This window comes from Phyllobates terribilis, unplaced genomic scaffold, assembly GCF_046119375.1.
Source record: "Phyllobates terribilis strain yellow unplaced genomic scaffold, ASM4611937v1 Scaffold_186__1_contigs__length_3700242, whole genome shotgun sequence".
In the NCBI taxonomy this organism is placed as follows: Eukaryota; Metazoa; Chordata; class Amphibia; order Anura; family Dendrobatidae; genus Phyllobates; species Phyllobates terribilis.
Window position 1 is genome coordinate 1,311,328 of NW_027362946.1, and position 26,916 is coordinate 1,338,243.

Consider the following 26,916-nt stretch of genomic DNA (forward strand, 5'->3'; position numbering starts at 1 on the left):
TTCCTTCTCCCTCTTCCAGGCCTGGGCCTCTGTTACTAGGCCCGCCTCCGGAGCAGAGCTCATGCAGAGCCCCTGCTCCCTGCCACTTCTGCTCAGACTTCTCTGCACTGAACTAAGATGGTGCCCACCTTTTATACTCCCTTCTCAATGCACCCAGGAACTGCTTCCTCCCTGCTCCTGCACTACAGGGTTCCCCTTCCTCAGTGTTCCCTCCCCCCACTCCAGCCAGGGACAGGGACTGTCGTGCCCATCTCAGGGGCATATTGGTCGCCCTGCCCCACGGCAATGTGGTGTAATGCATGCAGGTGTCGGGTCCTGATCCACACTCCATCCTTACCTGAGAGTGAGATATCACACCTCTGGGTGAGGTGCAATACGTCTGTAGCAACCGAGCCCTCAGGGTGCTACAGTTCCATTTATCTTCAGCCTAGGTGACGTATTGCGATACAGGGCCGTGATTTTGGCTATAAAAGGGTCCCCTAGACCCCTACCCCAAGCTTTTTAAGAGAATCATATATGGCGTGCCAGGAGACTCTATGGAATGCTTTCTCAGCATCCAACGAGAGTATCTAATTACAAATTTTTAACTGCATCTAGCCCAGGAAATACTTTGTGCCTAGTAGCAGTGTCTGCTAGTGAGCGGATTATCCCGGCTGTTAAGCAAGCTGCACCACCTGTAGTTTAGACACTTAATTTTTTTCAAAGGAAATGCTTCGGGACCATGGGATACTTAGTGAAGAGCATCAGGAGGCACCCCAAGGCATAGGGGCTGGGACTGGCAGTAGGATGCCTTGCGGTGGACAGCCGAGCTCGATCCTTATAAAAGCTTTTTAACTGCAGCAGCTTTAGTGGACGCTACTGGAGCTGGAATTACCGCGGCTGCTGGCATGAGACTTGCCCTCCAATAGATCCTTGTAAATGGATTTAAAGTGTATTCATTCAAATTAGAGAGACAATTTAAATTAAAAAGCTTAGAGCTGCCTCCACCACAGGGGGGCTCGCTCGACCCACCAGCGGACAGGCACCAGTATTGGGAGAGGGGGGCTGGCCGTCAGGGTTCACCGCGGCTCTGGCACAAACCCGGCGACACGGAGGTGGCACGGGCAGGAGCGGACTGGCCGTGTCGGCTTCTCACTTTTTGGATTTTAGAAGGGCATGACATGCCTATATCTGTGTCTCCCCCTCCTTTTACTCCTCCACCTCTTTTATTTTCGCATGACTATATGTACTTGTCACTTTTCCATGTGTTAGTTATGTCTTCTGAGCAGTTTGTCAGCTTTTGGACACCTTTGAAGGTGTTTTCTATGTGTTTCTATGTGTTTTTGTTTGCCTGCCATTGGTTTTAACGGTGTTCGAAGGTGTTCGACGAACAGTTCGACGAACAGTTCGGCGAACACACGGGTGTTCGACGAACCGAACTCGAACACTACGGGGGTGGCTCAACACTACACATTATATCCCGGGGTTACAAGCCCTAGCCCATGAGAAGCGGCCCGTCCCTAATGGCCTCCATCCACATAGGACTATAGTTAGGTGAATCGATGGGATCCGCCAGCAGTCTAATGTGTATGGGCGCTTTCCTATTCTTATGAAGAAGATGATGTTGGAGAGAAAAGGATCCGAAGCTTTGGATTTCTGGAGGCCGATTCTTTTGTTCTCAGGGAGATAAGCGAATGCTGGAGCAGCTCTCTCATAGAGAACACAGGAGCTCGGAGCAGAGACCAATGCTCTAGTGTATGGGGGAGTCAAGGAAGATAGATTTTGGATGTATCTGATGTGTATGAGGCCTTTATGTATTTTCCTTTGGCTGCCTTAAGGTATGTGCAGACGATCAGTAAACGCTGTGGATTGGACACAACACACTTGCGCTGCGTGCAATCCGCAGCGGCCAGATGTTACAGCATAGTGGATGGGATTTGTACAAATCCCATGCCCACTATGCATTCCCGTGCTCCTGCGGCTTACCCACGGAGACGGACATGCAGCGCTTCTTCACAGACCGCAGCATGTCAATTTCTCTAGTCTCCGCAAGAGAAATTCTACCAGTGCAAGGATAGGATGCGGTGAAGCCGCATGTGTTCAATGACCACATGCAGCTTCACCTGCGTGCAGCGCTGTGAACGCAGCATTAAGTATGCTGCGTTAAAAGCGCTACCATTCCTGACGGTGTGCATATACCCTTGGTGTATGTGCACACGATCAGTGTTCGTGTGTGATCCGCAGCGGCCATATGTTACAGCATAGTGGATGGGATTTATACAAATCCCATGCCCATTATGTGTCTGCGGCACACCCGCGGAGACGGACATGCAGCGCGTCTTCACAGACCGCAGCATGTCTATTTCTTTTGCGGAGATGCTGCTTTAAAGCGGCCACTATTAACCCCTTGACAAAATATGACGTACTAGGTATGTCAAATGCTAGCTCCCTGACTTTAATGCAGGCTCGTAAAACAATCCCGCGTCTTTGCCTACAGATGATGGCTGTGATAATTAGCCATCATCTGACTCGCTGTTAAATACCTCTGTTAATCTGTGACAGCTGCATTTACATCGCAGGATCAAGTCGCCTAAGAGGACTAAAGTTTTAAAAAATATGCAAATAAAAAAATGATGTTCAAATCACACCCTTTTTCGCCTATTAAAAATTAAGAAATAAAAATAATACACTTTTTTTTTTGCAAATTTCTGAATTTTTTTCACCACTTAAATAAAACAAAAACTGTGCGTGTTTGGTATCTGGAAAATGGTACTAACACGGAAAATCATGCTGTCAGGTAATTTTTACCATAAAATGGACGATCTAAAAAAAAAAAAAAAAACAATTGCAGAATTGTGCTCTTTTTGCTATTTCCCCACACTTGGAATTTTTTTCCCACTGTCCAGTATCACATGATAAAATGGATGGCGTCATTCAAAAGTACTACTCGTCCCACAAAAACCAAGCCCTCACTTATGTGGATGGGAAAATGCTTCTTGGAATAAGGGGAGGAAAAATCAGAAAGTTTACCTGGTCCTTAAAAAGTTAAAGAAGGAGCAGGGGTTTTGTTTTCATTTTTGGATTGTATCTGTAATGTAATCACAAACCCATGATTGAACAGACTATACAGATATTGTAAAATAAACCCTACTGAATAAATAGGATATGAAAGCCAAGCATACTACATAGCTACAGTACCAGGACCAAGAGTACTACATAGCTACAGTACCAGAACCAAGCTTAAAGCGCACTTGTCAGCAGGATTGTGATCAGTAAACCACAAACATTGTCAGGTGGGTGACATTACACTGATTAAAATGATACCTTGGTTGATTAAATCCGTCCTCTGGATCTTGTGTAATCTTTACTTTCAGTTTGGAGATAATGATATGCTCGTGCTTCGGGGCAGCCTGTGGGGTGGGCTCTATCTGGTGCTCTGCTTATATATTCATCTGTATGCTCTTATGACAGCTCACTGATCGTTCACTGACCCATCTACTATTTTACATAATGCATCTAGTAGTGCGGAGCTAGGTAAAATAGGAGGCAGGTCAGTGAATGATCAGTGAGCTGTCATAAGAGCATACAGATGAATATGTAAGCCGAGCACGAGCATATTATTATCTCCAAACTGAAAGTAAAGATTACACAAGAACCACAGGACGGATTTAATCAACTAATGTATCATTTTAATCAGTGTAACGGCGCCCACCTGACAGTGTATGCAGTTTACTGAGCAAAATCCTGCTGACAGGTGCACTTTAATACACACCTACAGTACAAGAACCAAGCTTACTACACAGCTACAGGAACAAAACCAACCTTACTACATAGATACAGGAACAGAACCAAGCCTAATAGAAGCAGACTGTAACAGAACTTACATTACTGCTGATATACATTTACAAAAAGGTTACTGTATATATATGGGATCAGAGAAAACTTACTGCATAGAAATAATAACATCCATACTATGTACCGTAGATACAGTAACACAATCAACCTTGCTATATTGACACCACAACAATTATAGAATACAAAGCATGTGGCTTGGAAACCTTTATGATGACCCGAGGAAGATATCAGATCGATTTTGAATCACATTGCTATCTTTTAATATGTTTGTTGTTTTTCTACACCTTCTCATCCTTGTCTTCAGTATGACAGCGCCCACCATAAAGCTGCTTTTCTCATTTTCTACCTCACAATTATAGAAATATATGAGGCTGTCATGCTCCGGTCAGGAGACTCGCGGCCAGCCCATGCATTGTAGTCTGTACTTGGACATCTGAATGAGCTGTAACGAGGTGGTTTTCATCCTCTTTGCTGTAATCTATTTGACACGGTTCAGACCGAACTTTCGTCAGTCCTCATAGAGCAGAGACTCTTAGCACGTGATACCATGAGAGCTCACAGTATTAGAAATATTTATTTTTTTCTCCCAATATACATTCAAAAAACATCATGGGAAAAAGGCGGCCATATTTACCAAAACCAAGATGCTGTGACCCTGAATCTCTTCTCACAGACAAGCCGTGAGTCAGGATAGTCAAGGAGTTCGAGGTCAATAGCCAGGAGGGTACATTATAAAAAGAGGGAAGAGACAAAGGCCTAGTCAGGTCACAGTCCAGAGTCAGAATTCCAAAGTCAGCATGTGTCAAGGCAAAAGGGGTAATACAAACAGGTAGTCAATAGGGAAAGCCAGGGTCCGGCAACAGAAGATCAGAATGCCTGAATTCAGAGCACAGAGGAAACAAACCACATTGAGCTGAAAGCTACGACCGGCAGCTATCTGGGACTGTCACCTCTGCTAAGTAGCAGGTTAATCACTAGGAACAGAGAACACCTGAAGTAAACTCAGCACCTCCCAGTCTCAGATTGGACAGCTGAGCTATCAATCATAATATTGACCGTGCAGCACACCCCTGCACTAGATTAGACGACTGAGCTGTCAGTCACTGCGTCCAAGACACACTGAGCGGAGGAATCGTGACAGACACAATATCAAATACACTGCAGGACACAACAGTCCCCATGATAAAGTCGGAGTCAGCACAGGTGCAAAATAGACCACTCACACCGACGGTTCATGGAGGGGCGGCTGCGCAGTATTATAAGTGCACGTGGATAAGGCCGGTATAGGGCGCCAGTCACACAGATAAGTGTGGTACATAGTGTCTGGCCTATAACCTAATAGAGACGCTCACCACACACTAAACACTTGTACGTGCTCCATCCTACAGGGTACAGCAGAGTCCTGCATCCACTGAGGCCCCTGATCATGTGACCCCTGACTCCTCCCCTCCTGTGACCTCATCACAGGTCCTGTGCGCACAGAACAGCCATATATGTGGTGGCGGCTCTGCAGGTGGAGGTATGTGGAGATTCCCCATTATTCTCTATATCGCCTACATACTCCGCAGTGCTGTACACACATCATTATCACCGTCCCCATTGGGGCTCACGCTCTCTATAGACTTTATTCACACATTGCAATTGCATTTTGCAGCTACCAAAAAAATTAGATTTCTACATTTGTGTGACCTCCCAACTGTCAGAGAAGATAAAGAGGGATAGATTGTACATCATGACATCTTAGGCCACATCCATAACCATTCCTCTAACCCCTAACACCACCCATTACCATTTAATTCTACCTTAAACCCATAACGTAAATGGACGATTCCTTTAAGGCTGTGTTTTCTGCTAAAGCCATCCGTTGTTCTGTTGCTTTGTAGGAATAGAGCAATGGAAAGCAGACTGGTGACGGATTCACCATTAGATGCCCAGGAGCAGAGCCCGACTATCCCTCTGATTATAATGAGCTCCATCTACTTTCTCTCAAGATTCCCATCATATTTCTCACCTAAGTTGTTCTTGTTCTTATAAATCCACACTCAGGCTGTCTCCTCGGTGTTCCTCCTTATCCTCAGACCATCTATCTCCTCTGCATTTCTTGTCTGTCTCCTCAGCACTCCTCTTTACTCTCAGGCCATATCTTCAGCGCTCCTCTTTACTCTCAGCCTGTCTCCTCAGTGCTTCTCTCTGCACTCGGGCCATCTACTCGCCGCTCCTCTTTGCTGTCAGGCCATCTCCTCAGTGCACTTCTATGCTCCCAGGCAATCTCCTCACCGCACTCCTATGCTCCAAGGCCATCTCCTCAGTGCTCCTCTCTACTTTCAGGCCATCTCCTCAGTGCTCCACTCTGCTCTCAGGCCATCTAAGCACTCCTTTCTGCTCTCATGCCATCTCCTCAGCGCTCCTGTCTTCTCTCAGGCCATCTCCTTAGTGCTCCTCTCTGCTCCCGGGTCATCTCCTCAGTGCTCCACTCTGTTCTCCGGCCATCTAAGCACTCCTTTCTGCTCTCATGCCATCTCCACAGCGCTCCTGTCTTCTCTCAGGCCATCTCCTTAGTGCTCCTCTCTGCTCCCGGGTCATCTCCTCAGTGCTCCACTCTGTTCTCCGGCCATCTAAGCGCTCCTTTCTGCTCTCATGCTGTCTCCTCAGCGCTTCTCTCTGCTCCCGAGTCGTCTCCTCAGCATTTCTCTCTGCTCTCCGGGCAACTCCACGGCAATCCTCTCTGCCCTCAGTCTGTCTCATCGCTTTTCTATGCTCCCAGGCAGTCTCCTCAGTGTCCCTCCTTCGCACTCATCTCTTCCTTCAGTGTGTCTCCTCAGTGCTTCTCTCTACGCTCAGGTTGTCTCCTCAGCGCTCCTTTCTACCCTCAGGTTGTCTCTTCAGCGCTCCTCTCTGCTTCAGGACCTCTCCTCAGCGCTCTGCTCTCAGGCCGTCTCCTCAGCGCTCCTCTCTGTTTTCGGGCCATCTCCTTTCTTCCTGCTGTCTGGCTGTCTCCTTGGTGCTCATATCTAACCTTAGGCTATCCCCTCAACACTCTTCTCCACTTTCGGGCCATTTCCTCAGTACTCCTTTCTACCCTCAGGCCATTTCCTCAGCACTCCTATTTGTATTCGGGCCATCTCCTTTCTTCTCTGCTCCCTGGCTGCTTCTTGGTGCTCATATCTAACCTCAGGCCATCCCCTCAACACTCTTTTCCACTTTCAGGCCGTCTCCTCAGCACTCCCTTCTGCCCTCAGGCTGTCTCCTCAGCACTCCTTTCTACCCTCAGGCTGTCTCCTCAGCGCTCTTTTCTACCCTCAGGCTGTCTCCTCAGTGCTCTTTTCTACCCTCAGGCTGTCTCCTCAGCGCTCCTTTCTACCCTCAGGCTGTCTCCTCAGCGCTCCTTTCTACCCTCAGGCTGTCTCCTCAGCGCTCCTTTCTACCCTCAGGCTGTCTCCTCAGCGCTCCTTTCTACCCTCAGGCTGTCTTCTCAGCTCTCCTTTCTACCCTCAGGCTGTCTCCTCAGCGCTCTTTTCTACCCTCAGGCTGTCTCCTCAGCGCTCCTTTCTACCCTCAGGCTGTCTCGCCAGCGCTCCTTTCTACCCTCATGCTGTCTTCTCAGCGCTCCTCTCTGCCCTCATGCTGTCTCCTCAGCGCTCTTCTGTACCGTCAAGCCATCTCCTCACCATTCCTCTTTGACGTCAGGCCATCTTATTGGCATTCCTCTCTGCAATCAGGCGGTCTCCTCAGCATTCCTCTCTTCCATCAGACCATCTCCTCAGTGTTCCTCTCTGCTCTCAGGCCATCTTATCATTATTCCTGTCTGTCCTCAGACTAAGGCTCATTACAACTTTGAACATCACAATGTGCCCTGGACCAACAGCAGAGAGGAGTATCATAGAAGAGGTTTCCCCTTTCAGTGTTCTGTACACAATCTACGAGCCTGTGTAACAAATGCTATAATCCGCATTACTCACCTTCCCCTGCTCCAGTGGCGGCTCTCTGCTGCTGCTCGGGTCTTCTTTATAGGCTGCAGTGGTGATGTCATGTCTTTAGCGTGTGTGACAACTGCAGCCAGTCAGCGGTCTAATGCGCTACAGGTATGATGTCACCAGGGCTGAAAATTTAGTATCTAACAATTTTTTCGTGTCGCCATTTTCTGAGACCCGTAACTCTCATCCATCGATGGACCGGTTTCAATGATTATTTCTTGTTTTCTTCATTTTTTTTTACAATTTTGTAGTACATATGACATTTTAATAGCTTTTTATTACATTTTTATGTGGAATTGTGGTGATCAAAAACATTGATTTATACCTTATGGGAAAAAATATTTCAAAATTGTATTAATTCAGGCAGTTACGTGCATGGCAATTTCAAATGATTTTTTCCAATGTATTACATTTTGCTATTGACTTTGGGAGAAAAGGGGAATGATCTAAACATTTATTGTTTGTGTGTTTTTTTTTTATATTTTGTATTTTTTTTATTTATATTTTTTTCATTACTCTCCTTAGGTGTCCTGCCAATTTTTCCTCACTTCCACATAGTGCTATAACCTTCTATGGTGCCCTATAAAGTATTAGCCCCCCCTCTCATTGCCATATACAGTAATGATCCTTATCTTTGTTACCCCCATAGTTTTAGTGCCCCACACCGCTAATATGGTTGTTCTTCTCTTTTGCTGTAACAAGACATGATTGTAATCATTTATTTTTTGCAACACCAGAATAACACATGAGCATACACTGCACCCTGCTAGGTTCAACCATGCCAGTGTTTCTTTTTGTATTACCATAAAAAACAGTGCACCCCTAAGACACATTGAAATAACTGAGATATTCAAACTTGCTTATAACAAATCATAATCACAATGGAGACAAGCTTCAGATTATTACCCAACTATTTTCACATTTTGGCTTGTCAGGGGTGAGATGTGGAATCCACGTTCTATGGATTGAGGGATGATTCCTGAACATTGCACCCATAGCTTATAGCAGTTGAGAATAAAAAATAGTTTTCTTGATCACTTTGAAACATACACTGTCTCCACAATCATTAGGCAAGTGAATATTTTGACTATATCAGAATTTTTATGCAGATTTGCCAAATGCAAGCTGTATAAACTTTTATGTTTAGTGGATGAAGTAGATCAGGTGATGTGTATATGTGTAATGAGGGGTGTGTGGCCTATGGATATTGAAACCCTTTGTTATGAAAATATTAAAGAAATATTATGAAAATGTTGCTCTCCCCAAGCCGCTCTTTCCCCTTCCCTTATCCACCATCTGTGTCTGTGCAAATTAGCACACGCAGGAGAAGTGGCTTGTAGGCTGATGCCAATACAAAGAGAGGTGGCAAACCTAATTAACAGAGACCTGCGATACATTTACACCTAGCTGGGGAAGATTTAGCTCCGGACTTCAAAAGAATTCAACAGAAATCTATAGTCTGTCCGGCACCGACGCGAAATATGGAATATCTGGAGTTCGATACTTACGATAATAATGGGACCCATATTTTTAGTGGCAGGGTCAGCTAAGGAACAATACATATATTTTTCCATAGTTGTATTCCCCTCCAGGGAGCTGTGATGCAAAAGTACCAGAATAACAGACCACAGCTATGCCATGTGTAGTCTCTAAAGAAAGGTAAATTCATAATGGAAAATATGGCATCACTTGTAAGCTTCTGTGATCAACCAGCGATAAGTTTTCCCAGAAGTTAGAGATTCTAATAAAAATATGAAAGCTGGAGCCCAGCCCACGTGAGGTCATCACAGGGGGGTATGTGGCCAGGTCTCCCCCTTCGGCATAAAAGACACAGCCTAAGGGGGGGTCAGTATTCATTGCCGGGGGTATAGATTTTATAAGCAAATTATCACGTTCGATAACGGTCAAATCATTGGAGTACCCCCCTCCAGCTAAATGGAATAGTCTCTGCGATCTGTCTAGTACGTAAGTCTTCTTTAATCCTGTTTATTTTGTGGAACTGTATATTCTGTATTGTAATGTCTCCTTTTGTAAAATCTTTGTATATTTTTCATAAACACTGTCTCACTTTTGGATTAAATATAAAATGTAATAGTTCTGTTTCTTTTGCTCTGTAATCGTTCCCTCTCCCGAAGCCATATACGCTACCAGAAAGCAGGCGTCCGATCAGGCCTGTATTATATTTCAAAGCTGTTCAGTGGTGGCAGCGAATAATATTAATTGGGCTGTCGTGAAGCTAACAGTGACCGTATGGGGGCTTATACACATATTCCATGCGTTGGGATTCGGAGATGAATACGCCATATGCTCACTGTGCACTTGCCGATACCTACATAGTGAGTAATCCGGATCGTGTGCGCACAAATCCCTGACAAATCTGGACAGGGTGACGGCAGCGGTGGGATATTGTGTGATCTCCTCTGTGTCGTCGCTGACGGTCCTGACACCCTTTATCAGGGGCAGCTTCTTTTCCTCAGGCAAAATGGGCCAAAAAGAGTTTTAACTGACTAAAAACTCAAAAATGGTTAAAAGTCTTACAGAGGGATGCAGCAATCCTTAAATTGCTCAGATATTGAGGAGTGACCACACAACCTTCAAAGGTCTACAGGGTCACAAAAGAAAAAAAAGAATAGCATTAATTGCAAAAGATTTCAGAAGACTCAAACGTGAAGCAACCAGGAAGATATTATCCTCCAGTGCTGTCGTATTCCAGAACAGCAGCCTCCATGGAGGCCCAGAAGTACAAGGTGTTCAGTGCTCAGAGACATGGATGAGGCTGAATAGCGACCACCACTGAACAAGACACAAGAAAAAACTTGTCCAAGAAATATTTGAAGACAGATTTTTCAAAGATTTTATGCATTGATGAGAGTGACTCTTGACGGACCAGATGGATGGGCCCGTGGCTGGATCAGTAATGGGCACAGACCTCGACTTCGATGCCGATGCTAGCGAGGTGGAGGTGGGCATTGTTCTGGTCTGGTATTAGATGAGCTAGTTGGATCTTTTCAAGTTGAAGATGGACACAAAATCAACTCCCAAACCTTCTGCCAGTTTTTAGAAGACACTTTCTTTAAGCAGAGGTATAGAAAAAAATCTGCATCTTTAAAAAAAAAAAAAAAACAGTATTGTTCTGCAGGACAATGCTCAATCACAGCATAAAAGCCTTCACTGCTCAGTGCCCGGAAAGGTCTTAAAGATGAAAGAATAATGACATAATGACATGGCCTTTTCCTCACTGGAGGTACACCTTACTTAGAACTTTTGGACTTTTGTTAAACTGGAGATTTATGGTGAAGGAGAACAGTCCCCTCTCTGATCAGTGTCGGGGGCTGTGCCTGGTGCTGCCCACAAAGATGATAGTCAACAGATTAAGAAACTAATTGACTCCATGGATGGATGGCTTATCACTGGTATTGAGAAGAAGGGTGGCTATATTGGACACTGATATATTTTTATTAAATGTCAGAAATGTATTTTTGGACATTGAGATGTTTGGTTCTTATTCTCACTATACCAGATGAAAATGAACAATTAAGATGGAAAATTTACATTTTTCATATAGTTGCATAATAATTCTGGACACAGAGATATTCTCCTAAAACAACACCTCACTTTTACTTTCTTAAATATTCAGGTTTCAGGTTTATTACCCTTTGGATTGACCGACAGCACTGGAGATGTTAAATAATAAAAGTAACGATGAAAAATAGAAATTGCCTAATAATCATGCACACGGTGTAGAGAAGGTGGTGGAGATAGAAGACCTCTTATTTCTAGAACTTATCGTGGAGTGGTGAGATGTATATAAATAAACCATTAACATATTTTATTGGCTGTACAAAGACTGCTGTTTCTTTATGTTGTTAAATTACCTGAATTATTTTATAACTTCCGTAATCCCAACTGATAGCACAGTATCTCTGTCTGACCTGAAGATGTATGAAGTGCTCTACCACATCATTGCTTTATACCGGCATCACAATGCTATAAAAAAAATGTATTACACAGAATTTTTTATATTTTACACCAACTCCTCTTCAATCCACTCATATTCCCACAATATGAGATACTAATTATCTATATAATTTTCCTAGAAAAGAATGGATAGAGACAGAAAGAAGATGGCGGAGAGGATATTACACCTCGCCCTAGAGATCCTATTCCGGCTTACTGGAGAGGTGAGAGATTCTGATGACGTCACATTACATCATTATCTATGGGAATAACAGATGGACAGAACTGGAGAGGTGAGGACTCTGGAAATGTCTGGAGGGAGATTTATTAACGTGTCTCTCCATAACCAGGATTACACAGTAGTGAAGAAGACCTCTAGTGAGCGCTGTCAGGCCCCTGTGTCTGAGGGATGGGGAAGACTCCTGAGCCCAATCACGGGGCCTCCATCTCACCCCCTGATACATGAGGACATCAATGACCAGAAGATCCTAGAACTCACCTACAAGATGATTGAGCTGCTGACTGGAGAGGTGACACTGCTGGGAATGCTGGGACGTTATACAGTAACGCTATGAAGGGATCGGGGGATGACGGTATCATTGTATGTGTCAGGTTCCTATAAGGTGTCAGGATGTCGCTGTTTATTTCTCCATGGAGGAGTGGGAGTATTTAGAAGGACACAAAGATCTGTACAAGGACGTCATGATGGAGGTTCCCCAGCCCCTCACATCACCAGGTAATAGACAGGACTAAATACACATGGCCTATAATTATCTGTTTGTAAAGAATGAATTCAGTCCCTGTATGTGTTTCCTCCAGATCTATCCAGTAAGAGGACAACACCAGAGAGATGTCCCCGTCCTCTTCTTCCACAGGACTGTAAACAAGAAGATCCCAATATTCCTCAGGATCATCAGGTAGATGGAGAGAAGGCGTCATGAGATCTCCCCTATGATGTGTAGACGGCTGTGAAGGTCTTGTGTTCAGTCTTGTTTTATCCACCAGTATTATATGTTTTATATTTGTGTAATGACAATGGTGGAGATGGCAGGGTTAGAGCTGATCATAGATGGGACTTCTCCATCTGTCTGTGACTTTTACAATATTTGTTTCAGGGTGAAGATCTGACCCATATTAATACTACAGAGACATATCTGAGGGGTGATGAGCGGTGTAAGGAGGAGATTCCTACATATGACTACCCAGGTGAGTGGTAACCACTAAATGCAGAGAAGTCACATTGGATGAATCTACCTTCTCTCCCTTCTGTGCTGCTGAATGTGCTCATATGGTCCCTACAAGACCAGGTCCAGTCTTTCTGGCCAAAGTTCACTTTTATGATCGACAAAATTAAATGTGCAGTGAGGGGCAAGTGTGAATTTCTGTACAATAACAACAGAATTTCCCTTTAATAGACAAACTACGGCCCACATAATTTTATAGTCAGCCAGGGGGGTCGGTCAAAGACCAACAACAACTAGCTCAACACACAACAATTGCCTACTCAAAAAGGTATGAAAGGAAGGAGAAAATATGAGTATCATGGCATAAAAATGTTATTTTTATTAAATAATCTTAAAATACATGATTCAATAAATCCAATATATATAATTAACATGGTGTGCAATAGATCGAAACACCATGACTCCGTACCGTGCAAAGGGAGCTCAATGTTATATTCCAAAAAGCATGAGATGGTAGTAAGGGAGATAGGTAAGCACATAATTAATATCATTATATAGGCATATGACATTCAAGGTTCCCATGTGAACCAAAGAGAATGTCAAATTCAAAAGTACATGTGCCCTTAAACTCACCAAATCACTAAGCTCCAAAGCAGACACAGGGTGTCACAGAGGGGTGTGCAGATGTGACAGCATGCCTCAACGAGCGTTTCGCCTGTTAGTAATGAAAAGCGGTACGGGGTGATTGTCACAGCTGACACCCAGTGCTATGTACAGGGAGCGGTCCCGCACCGCTCCCTGCACATTAACCACCGCAATGCTGCGATCAAAGTCGATAGCAGCATTGCGGTGGCAAGGGGGGAGGTCATCGCTATACTCAACTCTCCTGCCGGCATCCAGCGATGATTGCTGCGGCAACCGGATGTTGCCATGACAACCCGATGTCGTCATGACAACATCCGGGTCACTAGGAGGCAGGACGTTACTTTGGTCATGCGCAGTGCATGACCAAAGTAATGTCTCCCCTGTGTGCAGCACTGACAGGCTGCATGGCATAGGGAGCTGCTGCCCTCTATGCCATGCAGCCGATCAGGCTGCAAAAAGTGAAAGTCCCATAGTGAGATAATATGTAAGAGTAAAAAAAAAAGTAGAAAAGTGAAAAAAAAAATTGTAAAAATATAAAAAAAAAAAATGAAAAAAATAATCCCCAAAAAATAAAAATATATTGAGCCCATAATATTTATTTATTATGAAAAAAATAAAAATAAACCAATCAAAGTGCACATATTTGGTATCGCCGCGTCCGGAATGACCTGACCTATAAAAAACTGTCCCACTAGTTAACCCCTTTAGTGAACACGGTAAAAAAATGATAAAAAACGAAGCAAAAAACAATGCTTTATCATCATACAGCCAAACGAAAAATAGAATAACACGCGATCAAAAAGACGAATGTAAATAAAAATGGTACCGCTGAAAACGTCATCTTGTCCTGCAAAAATAAGCCACGATACAGCTCCATCAGCCGAAAATAAAAAAGTTATAGCTCTCAGAATAAAGTGATGCAAAAAAATTATTTTTTCTAGAAAATAGTTTTTATTGTGTAAAAGCGTCAATACATAAAAAAACTATATAAATGTGGTACCGCTGTAAACGTACTGAACCGAAGAATAAAACTGCCTTATCAATTTTACCTCACGCGGAACAGCATAAAAAAAAAACCCATAAACACAATTTCGGAATTGCTGGTTTTGCTTATTCTGGCTCCCAAAAATCGGAATAGAATACGATCAAAAAATGTCACATGCCCGAAAATGGTACCATTAAAAACGTCAACTTGTCCCTCAAAAAACAAGCCGTCACATGACTGTCGGCCAAAATATGTAAAAATTATAGCTCTCAAAGTATGGTAATGCAAAAACAAGTCTTTGCAAAAAAATGCGTCTTTTAGTGTGTGACAGCTGTCAATCATAAAAACCCAATATGAATCTGGTATCGCTGTAATCGCACCGATCCGAAGAATAAAGTCGTCTAATCACTTATACCACACGAGGAATGGGGTAAAAAAATAAACTCTAAGGTTAGGGTTGTGCTAGGGTTAGGGTTGTATTAGGGTTGGGGTTAGGGTAGGGTTAGGGTTGTGCTAGGGTTAGGGTTGTATTAGGGTTGGGGTTAGGGTAGGGTTAGGGTTGGGGTTAGCGTTGGTGTTGGGGTTGGGGTTGCATTATGGAGAGGGTTAGGGTTGGGATTTTTTCAAAAGAAAAAAAAAAAAAGACGATATGTCGACCAGTGTTGAGCGCAAGTGCTCGCTACTTGAGTTTGCATCGGGTGCTCGTGTATGCACGGAGTATCGTGGGTGTTCAAGTGACATGCTCGAGTCTCTACCCCATATGCTTTGCGGCCAAAAAAAACGTTGCTTGGATCGCCTGCCATGCACAAGCAATGCCCATATGTTTTTTTTGGGTGTCTAACAACCATGAAACATGCGGGGCAGGGACTCGAGCATGTCACTCGAGCACCCGTGATACATGGTGCATACCAGAGTACCCGATGCAAACCTAAATAGCGAGCACTTGCGCTCAAGACTAATGACAAGTTATTCAATATGATGACCTAATGTTATCAAATTCTGTCGTACCTCTGGGTTCAAAATGTACACTATACCCCTTGATAAAATCCTTGAGGGATCTAGTTTCCAAAATGGAGTCAATTGTGGGGGGTTTCCACTATTTAGGCACATCAGAGGCTCCCGAAATGCGACATGGCGTCCACTCTTGATTCCAGCCAATTTTGCATACAAAAAGTCACAGTTCTTCCCTTCTGAACCCTGACGTGTGACCAAACAGTGTATTTTCCCCACATATGGGGTATTGGCGTGCTCAGGAGAAATTGCACAGTTTTTTTTTTTTAAATCAGATACTTTTTATTAAAAGACTTTTTTTTAACATTACACATAAACAACATTGAGGCATCACCCAACTGGCAATGCCCTTCAAAACCCACCCATTCCCCCTCCCCTTCCCATTACACCCCCAAAAACCATATGGCAAAGACAAATTTAATTACAGACCGCATATTATCATATAGCTTATCTAACTCTTAAAGCATTGATAATTTGATCCATGGATATAGAGCATAATATCTAATAGTCAGTGATTAGTTAAGTAGAACCTGATAGACCACAATATTTCAAACTCGATTGATATTTAAAATGGACATAATATGATAACCATGAAACGTGCTCCATTTACCCAAGATTTTACCAAATTTACGTATAGCCTTCCGCTTTTTGTACACTCCCTCTTCTAATCTTAATAAAGATGTGCAGCTATAAGCTTTCTGATCTGATATAGAGTCCTTTTAACGGCTATTATTTCATCCTCTTCACATCCTATTATTTCTACATGGCCCAACACACACAAATTGCACAGTTTTTAGGTTACATTTTCTACTCTTACCCTTGTGAAACTAAAAAATTTGGGGCTATAAGATAATTTTTGTGGAAAAAGTTAAGATTTTTTTTTATTTTCACGGCTTCATGTTCTAAATTTCTCTGAAGCACCTAGGGGTTAAGGGTGCTCACCACACATCTAGATAAGTTTCCTGAGGGGGTCTAGTTTCCAAAATGGTGTCACTTGTGGGGGGTTTCCACTGTTTAGGCACATCAGGGGCACATCCGCTAATTATTCAAGCAAATTTTACATTCAAAAAGTCAAATGACGCTCCTTCCCTTCCAAACCCTGCCGTGCGCCCAAGCAGTGGTTTTCCCCCACATATGGGGTATCAGCTTACTCAGAAGAGATTGCACAACAAGATGCTTGGTGCAATTTCTCCTGTTACCCTTATGAAAATGCAAAACTGGGGGCTGAAAAACATTTTTTGTGGGAAAAATGTGAAAATTTTATTTTCACGGCTCCATGTTATAAACTTCTATGAAGCACCTGGAGGTTCAAAATGCTCACCATAAATCTAGATAAGTTCCTTGAGGGGTCTGGTTTCCAAAAAGGTGTCACTTGTGGGGGTTTCCACTGTTTGGGCACATCAGAGGCGCTCTAAACGCAACATAACGTCCGCTAATTATTCAAGCAAATTTTACATTCAAAAAGTCAAATGGCGCTCATTCCCTTCTGAGCCCTGCCGTGCGCCCAGTGTTTTTTCCCCACGAATGGGGTATCTGCGTGCTCGCGGGAAATTGCACAACAAATTTTGGGGTCCATTTATTCCTGTTACCCCTGCAAAAATTGGGGTCTAAAGTAACATTTTTGTGAAAAAAGTTAAATGTTCATTTTTTCTTCCCCATTCCAAAAATTCCTGTGAAGCACATGAAGGGTTAATATACTTCTTGAATGTAGTTTTGAGCACCTTGAGGGGTGCAGTTTTTAGAATGGTGTCACTTTGGGGTATTTTCTGTCATAAAGGCCCCTCAAAGTCACTTCAAATGTGATGTGGTCCCTAAAAAATGGTTTTGCAAATTTTGTTGTAAGAATGAGAAATCGCTGGTCAACTTTTAACCCTTATAGCTCCCTAATAAAAAAAAAAATTTGGTTCCAAAATTATGCTGATGTAAAGTAGACATGTGGGAAATGTTATTTATTAACTATTTTGTGTGACATGCAGTACAGACCAAAAGTTTGGACACACCTCATTTAAAGATTTTTCTGTATTTTCATGACTATGAAAATTGTACATTCACACTGAAGGCATCAAAACTGTGAATTAACACATGTGGAATTATATATTTAACAAAAAAGTGTGAAACAACTGAAAATATGTCTTATATTCTAGGTTCTTTAAAGTAGCCACCTTTTGCTTTGATGACTGCTTTGCACACTCTTGGCATTCTCTTGATGAGCTTCAAGAGGTAAGCACCGGAAATGGTCTTCCAACAATCTTGAAGGAGTTCCCAGAGATGCTTAGCACTTGTTGGTCCTTTTGCCTTTACTCTGCGGTCCAGCTCACCCCAAACCATCTCGATTGGGTTCAGGTCTGGTGACTGTGGAGGCCAGATCATCTGGCGTAGCACCCCATCACTCTCCTCCTTGGTCAAATAGCCCTTACACAGCCTGGAGGTGTGTTTGGGGTCATTGTCCTGTTGAAAAATAAATGATGGTCCAACTAAATGCAAACCGGATGGAATAGCATGCTGCTGCAAGATGCTGTGGTAGCCATGCTGGTTCAGTATGCCTTCAATTTTGAATAAATCCCCAACAGTGTAACTAACAAAGCACCCCCACACCATCAGACCTCCTCCTCCAAGCTTCACGGTGGGAACCAGGCATGTAGAGTCCATTCGTTCACCTTTTCTGCGTCGCACAAAGACACGGTGGTTGGAACCAAAGATTTCAAATTTGGACTCATCAGAGCAAAGCACAGATTTCCACTGGTTTAATGTCCATTCCTTGTGTTCTTTAGCCCAAACAAGTCTCTTCTGCTTGTTGCCTGTTCTTAGCAGTGGTTTCCTAGCAGCTATTTTACCATGAAGGCCTGCTGCACAAAGTCTCCTCTTAACAGTTGTTGAAGAGATGTTTCTGCTGCTAGAACTCTGTGTGGCATTTTCCTGGTCTCTAATCAGAGCTGCTGTTAAAATGCGATTTCTGAGGCTGGTGACTCGGATAAACTTATCCTCAGAAGCAGAGGTGACTCTTGGTCTTTCTTTCCTCGGGCGGTCCTCATGTGAGACAGTTTCTTTGTAGCGCTTGATGGTTTTTGCAACTGCACTTGGGGACACTTTCAAAGTTTGCCTAATTTTTCGCACTGACTGACCTTCATTTTTAAAAGTAATGATGGCCACTCGTTTTTCTTTACTTAGCTGCTTTTTTCTTGCCATAATACAAATTCTAACAGTCTATTCAGTAGGACTATCAGCTGTGTATCCACCAGACTTCTGCACAACACAACTGATGGTCCCAACCCCATTTACTAGGCAAGAAATCTCACTTATTAAACCTGACAGGGCACACATGTGAAGTGAAAACCATTTCCGGTGACTACCTCTTGAAGCTCATCAAGAGAATGCCAAGAGTGTGCAAAGCAGCCATCAAAGCAAAAGGTGGCTACTTTGAAGAACCTAGAATATAAGACATATTTTCAGCTGTTTCACACTTTTTTGTTAAGTATATAATTCCACATGTGTTAATTCATAGTTTTGATGCCTTTAGTGTGAATGTACAATTTTCATAGTCATAAAAATACAGAAAAATCTTTAAATGAGAAGGTGAGTCCAAACTTTTGGTGTGTACTGTATCTCTCTAATTTAAGGGCATAAAAATTCAAATTTTGAAAATTGCGAAATTTTCCAAATTTTCACCAAATTTCCGATTTTTTCACAAATAAACGCAAGTGACATCGGAGAAATTTTACCACTATCATGAAGTACAATATGTCACGAAAAAACAGTCTCAGAATCAGCGGGATCTGTTGAAGCGTTCCAGAGTAATTACCTCATAAAGTGACTGGTCAGATTTGTAAAAATTAACGCGCAAACCACCCTCGGGGGTAAAGGGGTTAAGATTATTTAATAAAAATATATTTTTTTATGCAATGATACTCATGTTTTCTCCGTCCTTTCTGAGTTTCCCTTTATCCTGACTTTTCAGTTTCTTTTTAAATCAACTAACTTCAAACAGGATTGTGATAAACTACACAGAAAACATTACACCTGTGACATGATATATCTCTAAGCTGTGCGTGGCTGATGGTTGTAATATACATTTATTCACGCCTGCAGGAGACGTGTTGGCTCCAGCCCTGGTTTCATGGATTCACTCCACGTCATAAATTCCATTATGTTTTCAATCCTAAGGAATTCAGATTACTGCACAATCTCTCCTGAAATGGGGGCACTGATACTTTCTCTACTCTTCTGCTCAGGACTCATAGTAGCTCCAATGGTCCACCATAAATGAGTGCGACTCCGATTTAATGTTGGAGCTCTCCCCTCATACATATGTTGTTGTTGGGGATGTAACATATCTTTTATTCCATCTTTTTTTTTACAGGTTCATTTTGTATGATAGCTTTATTGTGGTGGGATTGTCCTGCCTCACTTCTGTGTCTCTGTAACTCCCTGGTAGTCTTTAAAAGAAGGCCTCCATTACCTCTTCCCAATGCCCGAGGTCTAAATTTAAGACACCTCAGCTCTGCACTATTAGAAAAAGTTCTCTTTCAATGTCTTATATTTCTAATTGAAACTCATCTGACAGAAAATATTGGCCATTATCATAGTTTAGATTACGAAGAGCCACCGAGCCCCATACTCTAATTACCCCAGAGAGGTTTCACCACTAGTTACTCATTTTTCTCTGATGAAGACTGTTGAGTTTGATCAATTCAGTAGATGTGTTATTGTCTATAGTCAGTTTTTGACTACAGTAGTTAGTGCTCAAAATACTCTGATTTAACCCCTTCCTGCAGACAGTTTTGTGTTCCTAATCAGGCCCCATTTTTAAATCTGACATGTGTCACTTTATGTGGTGATATCTTTGGAATTCTTCACAAATGATAATAGGAAACAAATGGGCCTTAAAAATTATTTTCCAACTTCTCTTGAATCCGACACTACCCTATATACGATCGTACACTACTGTCTGGGCACATCTACTCCATTTTCCAGATTCAATGATTATCTTGCTCATCATCATTTAACCTATCTACATGGATCTGGACTTACACAGAGACCCCTAGGCTTGGGCCACGGTGTTACCTGCTGTTCTGTGGTGTGAGATGGGAAGAAGAATAGTCAGGCAGCCGGGTCAGAACCAGGAGGGCAGAGAACATAAAAAATCAGAAGACACAAGAGTAGTCAGTAAACGGGCCGAGGTCACAACAGGAAACAAATACACAAGCCGGGAGCTGAGCACAGAGGACTGAACCAGAGGAGAACAAGGCTGGATCTGGCAGCTTCCGGCAATATGCTTCCAGCTTTAGTAGGGTGCGGTGCTTTCCAATTGGCTGAAGCAGGGACTAGATTACTTCAGCTGGACAGCACACACACCCACACTGCTAGACTGGATGGTACTACTGGTCCCAGGCACCCTAATTATAGTGGCTGGACAGAGCCTGCACCACCCAGAGCTTCTGGTTCCAATATCTCCATCACCAGCGCCGCCTGCAGAATGAATAAGACGGCTCCTGGTGAGAGAAGGAGACATCGGGGGAACAAATCCCAGAGGAGATGGGACACACCATTTACAGAAGTCCTAATATTACAAAATGTCAGAAAACCAGGGCAATAGAAATCCTCATAAAGTGACTAATTCATTGAGGGTTATAATTATCAAAATTAAATCTATAGGAGTAGAGTCTATTTTGACTCCACAGGCACTTTCCAGAAATTAGCACACAATGGATGTCGGTGCGTAAAAATTACACATTGCCCATTTTTTTACCAAACACATAGTGCCCAGATTGTGCTCCAGGAGACACACACCATAAATTAAGTGGGTTCTTCTCACTATAGTAATGCCAAATACATGGATGCTAAATGTGGTTTGGGCACACTGCAAGGCTCAGAAGTGAGGGGGAGATCTGACTTTGGGAGAGCGGATATTGCTGGATTGGTTTTTGGAAGCCATGTTGCTTTTCAAGAGCCTTTGAGCCACTAATAATGTGGAAACCTCTGTTTTTCCACTGACAGATGATGGATCTGAGTGGGGGCTTGTTTTTTGGGGGATGAGTAGAAGTTTTTATTGGTATTATTTTTGCCTACATAACATTTTTTGATGGCTTCTTATTCCATATTTTGGAGGCAGAATGAAGAAACAGTTGGACACCACGCTCCACTGGTTCATCCTATGAGGTTTTCTATTAGACTGTGAACTGTCATTCTGTCAATAACTTCCCGTTTCTACAGACATGTTAAGTACAATTAACACAAGAATCCCATAGAAAAATAAAGATTGCATACCACTTCTAAATCAATCTAAACAAACACATCCCTGGGCTACATGCTAGTCCAGGAAAATGAAGAAATATATGCTCAAGTTTAAAAATCTATTTTATTAGACACTAATCTAAAAAATAGAGGAATATTTAAAATATTTTAAATATTCCTCTTTTTTAGATTTGTGTCTAATAAAATTGATTTTTAAACTATAGCATACACTACTGTTCAAAAGTTTGGGGTCATTTAGAAATTTCATTATTTTTGAAAGAAAAGCACATTTTTTTTCAATGAAGCTAACATTAAATGAATCATAAATACACTCTATACATTGTTAATGTGGTAAATGACTATTCTAGCTGCAAACGTCTTGTTTTTATTGCAATATTTACATAGGTGTATAGAGGCCCATTTCCAACAACCACCACTCCAGTGTTTTAATGGTACATTATGTTTGCTAACTGTGTAAGAAGGCTAATGGATGTTTAGAAAACCCTAGAAAACCCTTGCACAAGTATGTTAGCCCAGCTGAAAACAGTTTGGCTGATTTGAGAAGCAATAAAATTGACCTTCCTTTGAGCTAGTTGAGAATCTGGAGCATTACATTTGTTTGTTCTATGAAACTCTCAAAATGGCCAGAAAAAGAGAACTTTCATGTGAAACTCGACAGTCTATTCTTGTTCTTAGAAATGAAGGCTATTCCATGCGAGAGATTGCCAAGAAACTGAAGATTTCCTACAACGGTGTGTACTACTCCCTTCAGAGGAGAGCACAAACAGGCTCTAACCAGAGTAGAAAGAGAAGTGGGAGGCCCCGCTGCACAACTGAGCAACAAGACAAGGACATTAGAGTCTCTAGTTTTAGAAATCGACGCCTCACAGCTCCTCAACTGGCAGTTTAATTAAATAGTACATGCAAAAAACGCCAGCGTCAATGTCTACAGTGAAGAGGCGACTCCGGGATGCTGGCCTTCAGGGCAAAGTGGCAAAGAAAAAGCCATATCTGAGAGTGGCTAATAAAAGCAAAAGATTAATATGGACAAAAGAACACAGACATAGGATAGCGGAAGATTGGAAAAAAGTTTTATGGACAGACGAATCAAAGTTTGAGGTGTTTGGATCACACAGAAGAACATTTGTGAGACACAGAACAACTGAAAAGATGCTGTAATTGCTGCAAAGGGAGCATTCTTTGACAAAAGCAAAGCTTGAGGGAGAAAGTTATTCTTTCTAATAAAAATCATTATTTCTAACCTTGTCAATGTCTGGACTATATTTTCTAATCATTTTGCAACTCATTTGATAAATAAAAGTATGAGTTTTCATGGAAAACACAAAATTGTCTGGGTGACCCCAACCTTTTAAACGGTAGTGTATATCTCTTCATTTTCCTGGATTAGCATGTAGCCCAGGGATGTGTTTATTTAGACATTTTAAGTAGAAATGTTCAAAAATATAAATTTCAATGATATTTTATTCAAAATGAATAATTGTTTTTTTTTCTTGGCAGATGACTGTACCAGAAGATCAGATGGACAAGAGATTTTTAAATCTGATGATCTTGAGATCCCACAGGATACAATTGAAGTGAATGCCATTACTCCAGATATACCATCATCCCTTCACAGCAGACCTCAATCATCTGATCCTATGAAACAGGTCCTATTTTCTGATTCATTACCGACTACTAAGGAAAATCAAAATAAAATAAGAACAAAACGAAATGCTCCTAAAGCAAAGAAATCGAGTTCAGAAAATGGAAATAGTTTTACCCTCGAAAAGTCTATTTTTAAACATCAAAAAATACACTCAGCGGACAATAGATTTTTTTGTTCCAAATGTGGAAAATGTTTTAACCAGAAATCAGTTTTTGTTAATCACCAGAGAATCCACACAGGGGAGAAGCCTTTTTCATGTTCAGAATGTGGAAAATGTTTTAACCAGAAATCAGTTTTTGTTAATCACCAGAGAATCCACACAGGGGAGAAGCCTTTTTCATGTTCAGAATGTGGGAAATGTTTTAACCAGAAAGCACATCTTAATAGCCACCAGAGAACCCACACAGGGAAGAAGCCTTTTTCATGTTCAGAATGTGGGAAATGTTTTAACCGGAAAGCGCATCTTGATAGCCACCAGAGAACCCACACAGGGGAGAAGCCTTTTTCCTGTTCAGAATGTGGGAAATGTTTTAATCGTAAAATGATTCTTGATAGACACAAGAGAACTCATACAGGGGAGAAGCCTTTTTCTTGTTCAGAATGTGGGAAATGTTTTAATCGTAAAATAATTCTTGAAAGTCACAAGAGAACTCACACAGGGGAGAAGCCCTTTTCCTGTTCAGAATGTGGGAAATGTTTTCATTGTAAAATGATTCTTGATAGACACAAGAGAACTCACACAGGGGAGAAGCCTTTTTCTTGTTCAGAATGTGGGAAATGTTTTAATCGTAAAATAATTCTTGAAAGTCACAAGAGAACTCACACGGGGGAGAAGCCCTTTTCCTGTTCAGAATGTGGGAAATGTTTCAATCGTAAAATGATTCTTGATAGTCACAAGAGAACCCACACAGGGGAGAAGCCCTTTTTCTGTTCAGAATGTGGGAAGTGTTTTAACCAGAAAGCAAATCTTGATAGCCACCAGAGAACCCACACAGGGAAGAAGCCTTTTTCATGTTCAGAATGTGAGAAATGTTTTAACCAGAAAGCGAATCTTGATAGCCACCAGAGAACCCACACAGGGGAGAAGCCATTTTCCTGTTCAGAATGTGGGAAATGTTTTAACCAAAAATCACATCTTAATAAACACCAGAGAACCCACACAGGGGAGAAGCCTTTTTCATGTTCAGAATGTGGGAAATGTTTTAACAAGAAAGCGCATGTTGATGACCACCAGAGAACCCACACAGGGGAGAAGCCATTTTCCTGTTCAGAATGTGGGAAATGTTTTTACCAGAAATCAGCTTTGGTTAAGCACCACAGAACCCACACAGGGAAGAAGTCTTTTTCATGTTCAGAATGTGGGAAATGTTTTAAAAAGAAAGCGTATCTTAATAAGCACCAGAGAACCCACACAGGGGAGAAGCCCTTTTGCTGTTCAGAATGTGGGAAATGTTTTAATCGTAAAATGATTCTTGATAGTCACAAGAGAACCCACACAGGGGAGAAACCTTTTTCATGTTCCGAATGTGGGAAATGTTTTAACCAGAAATCAACTTTGATTAAGCACCAGAGAACTCACACAGGAGAGTAGCCTTTTTCCTATTCTTTCTTTTTTTAATGCAAAAAACAAGAAACCAGTACATACAATAATAAAATAACATACCATAGGGATCACATACATGCATCTCTCCTATATATCCTTTCAGCTTGCCCATTACCGTTCATATTCTTGAAATCTCTTATATAACCATAATATTGTAATAAACATTATAATCCTATACACATATAGGTGTGCTATATTACCCATACCACATGTTAGGGAATTCCAATATACATTTCAATGAAACATTAGACCTCGCCAATACCCCCCTTCCCCTATAAGTCATTGTCTCTCCAACAATAACCCCCTTGATGGCATTCCAGGTGTATCCAACCATAAGCCCCATATTTTCTCTAATTTATTCATTGAGTTTCGTTTTTTATATACCCCTTTTTCTAATCTGATAATATTATTTATCCTATTTTTGAGTTCACTAATTTCTGGAGGTGAGGGGTTAATCCATTTGGATGCAATATGTTTCCTAGCTTGAAATAAAATATGTGAAATCCCTATTGAAATTGGGTCAAATTCCATATCATCCTCTAATATACCTAATAGGCATTTTTTGGGTCTGGTTGAATATCTATTTTATATACCCTCTTTATAATAGACAGAACTCCTTCCCAGTATTTACCTAACTCCCGGCATTCCCATAGCGTATGTAATAGGCCCGCAGCATCCATGTTACATCTTGGACATTCAGTGACAGTCCGGTATCCTATGTTACATAGGAATCTAGGCGTCTTATATTTCCTGTGTATTAATATGATCTGGGAAAATCTCTGCGCCTCATTTACAGATAATTGGGGTACCAGTTCTAATACCTCTCCATTGATCCTCAGAAATTGGACCTATATCTTCCATCCATTTTTGTCTAGCTGGAGAAGGAAATCTTTTTAAATAATTATCAAAAGGGCGTCCATCTTGATTGTGCATTAAATGAATGCCGAAACTGTAGATATTTATAGAATTGTTTATTTGTCAACCCAAATTTCCCCTTTAATTGATCAAAGGACTTAAGTATCCCTTCAGACAATATGTTTTATATCGTATATATTCCTTTATCCACCCAACTCCAAAATCCCTCTAATTTATAGAACTCTGCATATTTATTATTAAACCATTAGATGGTGGCCCGATTCAAACACATCGGGTATTCTAGAATATGTATGCGGTACACCGGGCGCAATCAGCAGAGCGGTGTTTAAATTTGGCGCCAAAATCGCTGATTGGTCGCTGCCGCGACCAATCAGCGAATTGTATTTCTGAGGACCGGGCAGCGGCGTTGCCTGTGCGGGTACTTCCGCTGCGAAGAGCCAGGAGATGGTCGGCTGCTCACAGCTGAAGTATCCCGACCGGCGGCGCCGCTCACCGGTCCTCCCTTCACACTTGCCGTCGGGAGATCAGCGACCACCTCCGTCCCGCAGATGAGCTGCTAACGGCCGCCATCTTTTTCTGAAATCCCGTGTCACTGATTGGCCGCGGCCTGGCCAATCAGCGACGCGGGATTTCCTGGACAGACAGACGGGATAAGACGATTATATATATTAGATATAGGTGCATATTCATTGCAGTCTCCTATTTCCATTATATCTTTACCCCTATCCCAGACCTTGTAGAGTAGAGCAAGTGTAGAGTATATTGATTTCTTGTGTGCGAGGTCATTCAGTTCAACTATATGAATAGGAATATTCCACGGTGTTCCTGAGGTAATTAACCGCTTAATACTATTTGGGTTTGCAGCGCTTTGCCACCCACCCAAATGTTGCAATTGCGCTGCCATATAATACAATGGGGAAAAAAAGTATTTAGTCAGCCACCAATTGTGC

General features: G+C 42.1%; 1 protein-coding gene across 2 annotated transcripts; it reads left to right on the plus strand.

The window, feature by feature from the left end:
• The first annotated feature begins 5,243 nt into the window (after positions 1-5,243).
• On the plus strand, positions 5,244-26,916 carry LOC141212800 (uncharacterized). 2 transcript variants are annotated; one of them, XM_073665106.1, is made up of 8 exons: positions 5,244-5,353; positions 11,446-11,604; positions 11,906-11,989; positions 12,116-12,295; positions 12,378-12,501; positions 12,585-12,682; positions 12,881-12,971; positions 23,340-26,916. In XM_073665106.1, the coding sequence occupies exons 3-8, from the start codon at positions 11,912-11,914 to the stop codon at positions 25,076-25,078; spliced, it is 2,310 nt and encodes a 769-aa protein (XP_073521207.1). In that variant the 5' UTR covers positions 5,244-5,353; positions 11,446-11,604; positions 11,906-11,911; the 3' UTR covers positions 25,079-26,916. The 2 variants fall into 2 exon arrangements, with proteins under 2 accessions (XP_073521207.1, XP_073521208.1); XM_073665107.1 differs by lacking the exon at positions 11,446-11,604 and having other exon boundaries at positions 5,279-5,353.

What these genes read in the sequence shown, in the direction of transcription:
- LOC141212800 (XM_073665106.1), top strand. Translation starts at nt 11,912, where the DNA reads ATGGATAGAGACAGAAAGAAGATGGCGGAGAGGATATTACACCTCGCC. An exon ending in TATTCCGGCTTACTGGAGAG is followed by an intron (nt 11,990 to 12,115) that starts GTGAGAGATTCT and finishes CTCCATAACCAG; the next exon opens with GATTACACAGTAGTGAAGAA. An exon ending in CCAGCCCCTCACATCACCAG is followed by an intron (nt 12,502 to 12,584) that starts GTAATAGACAGG and finishes TGTTTCCTCCAG; the next exon opens with ATCTATCCAGTAAGAGGACA.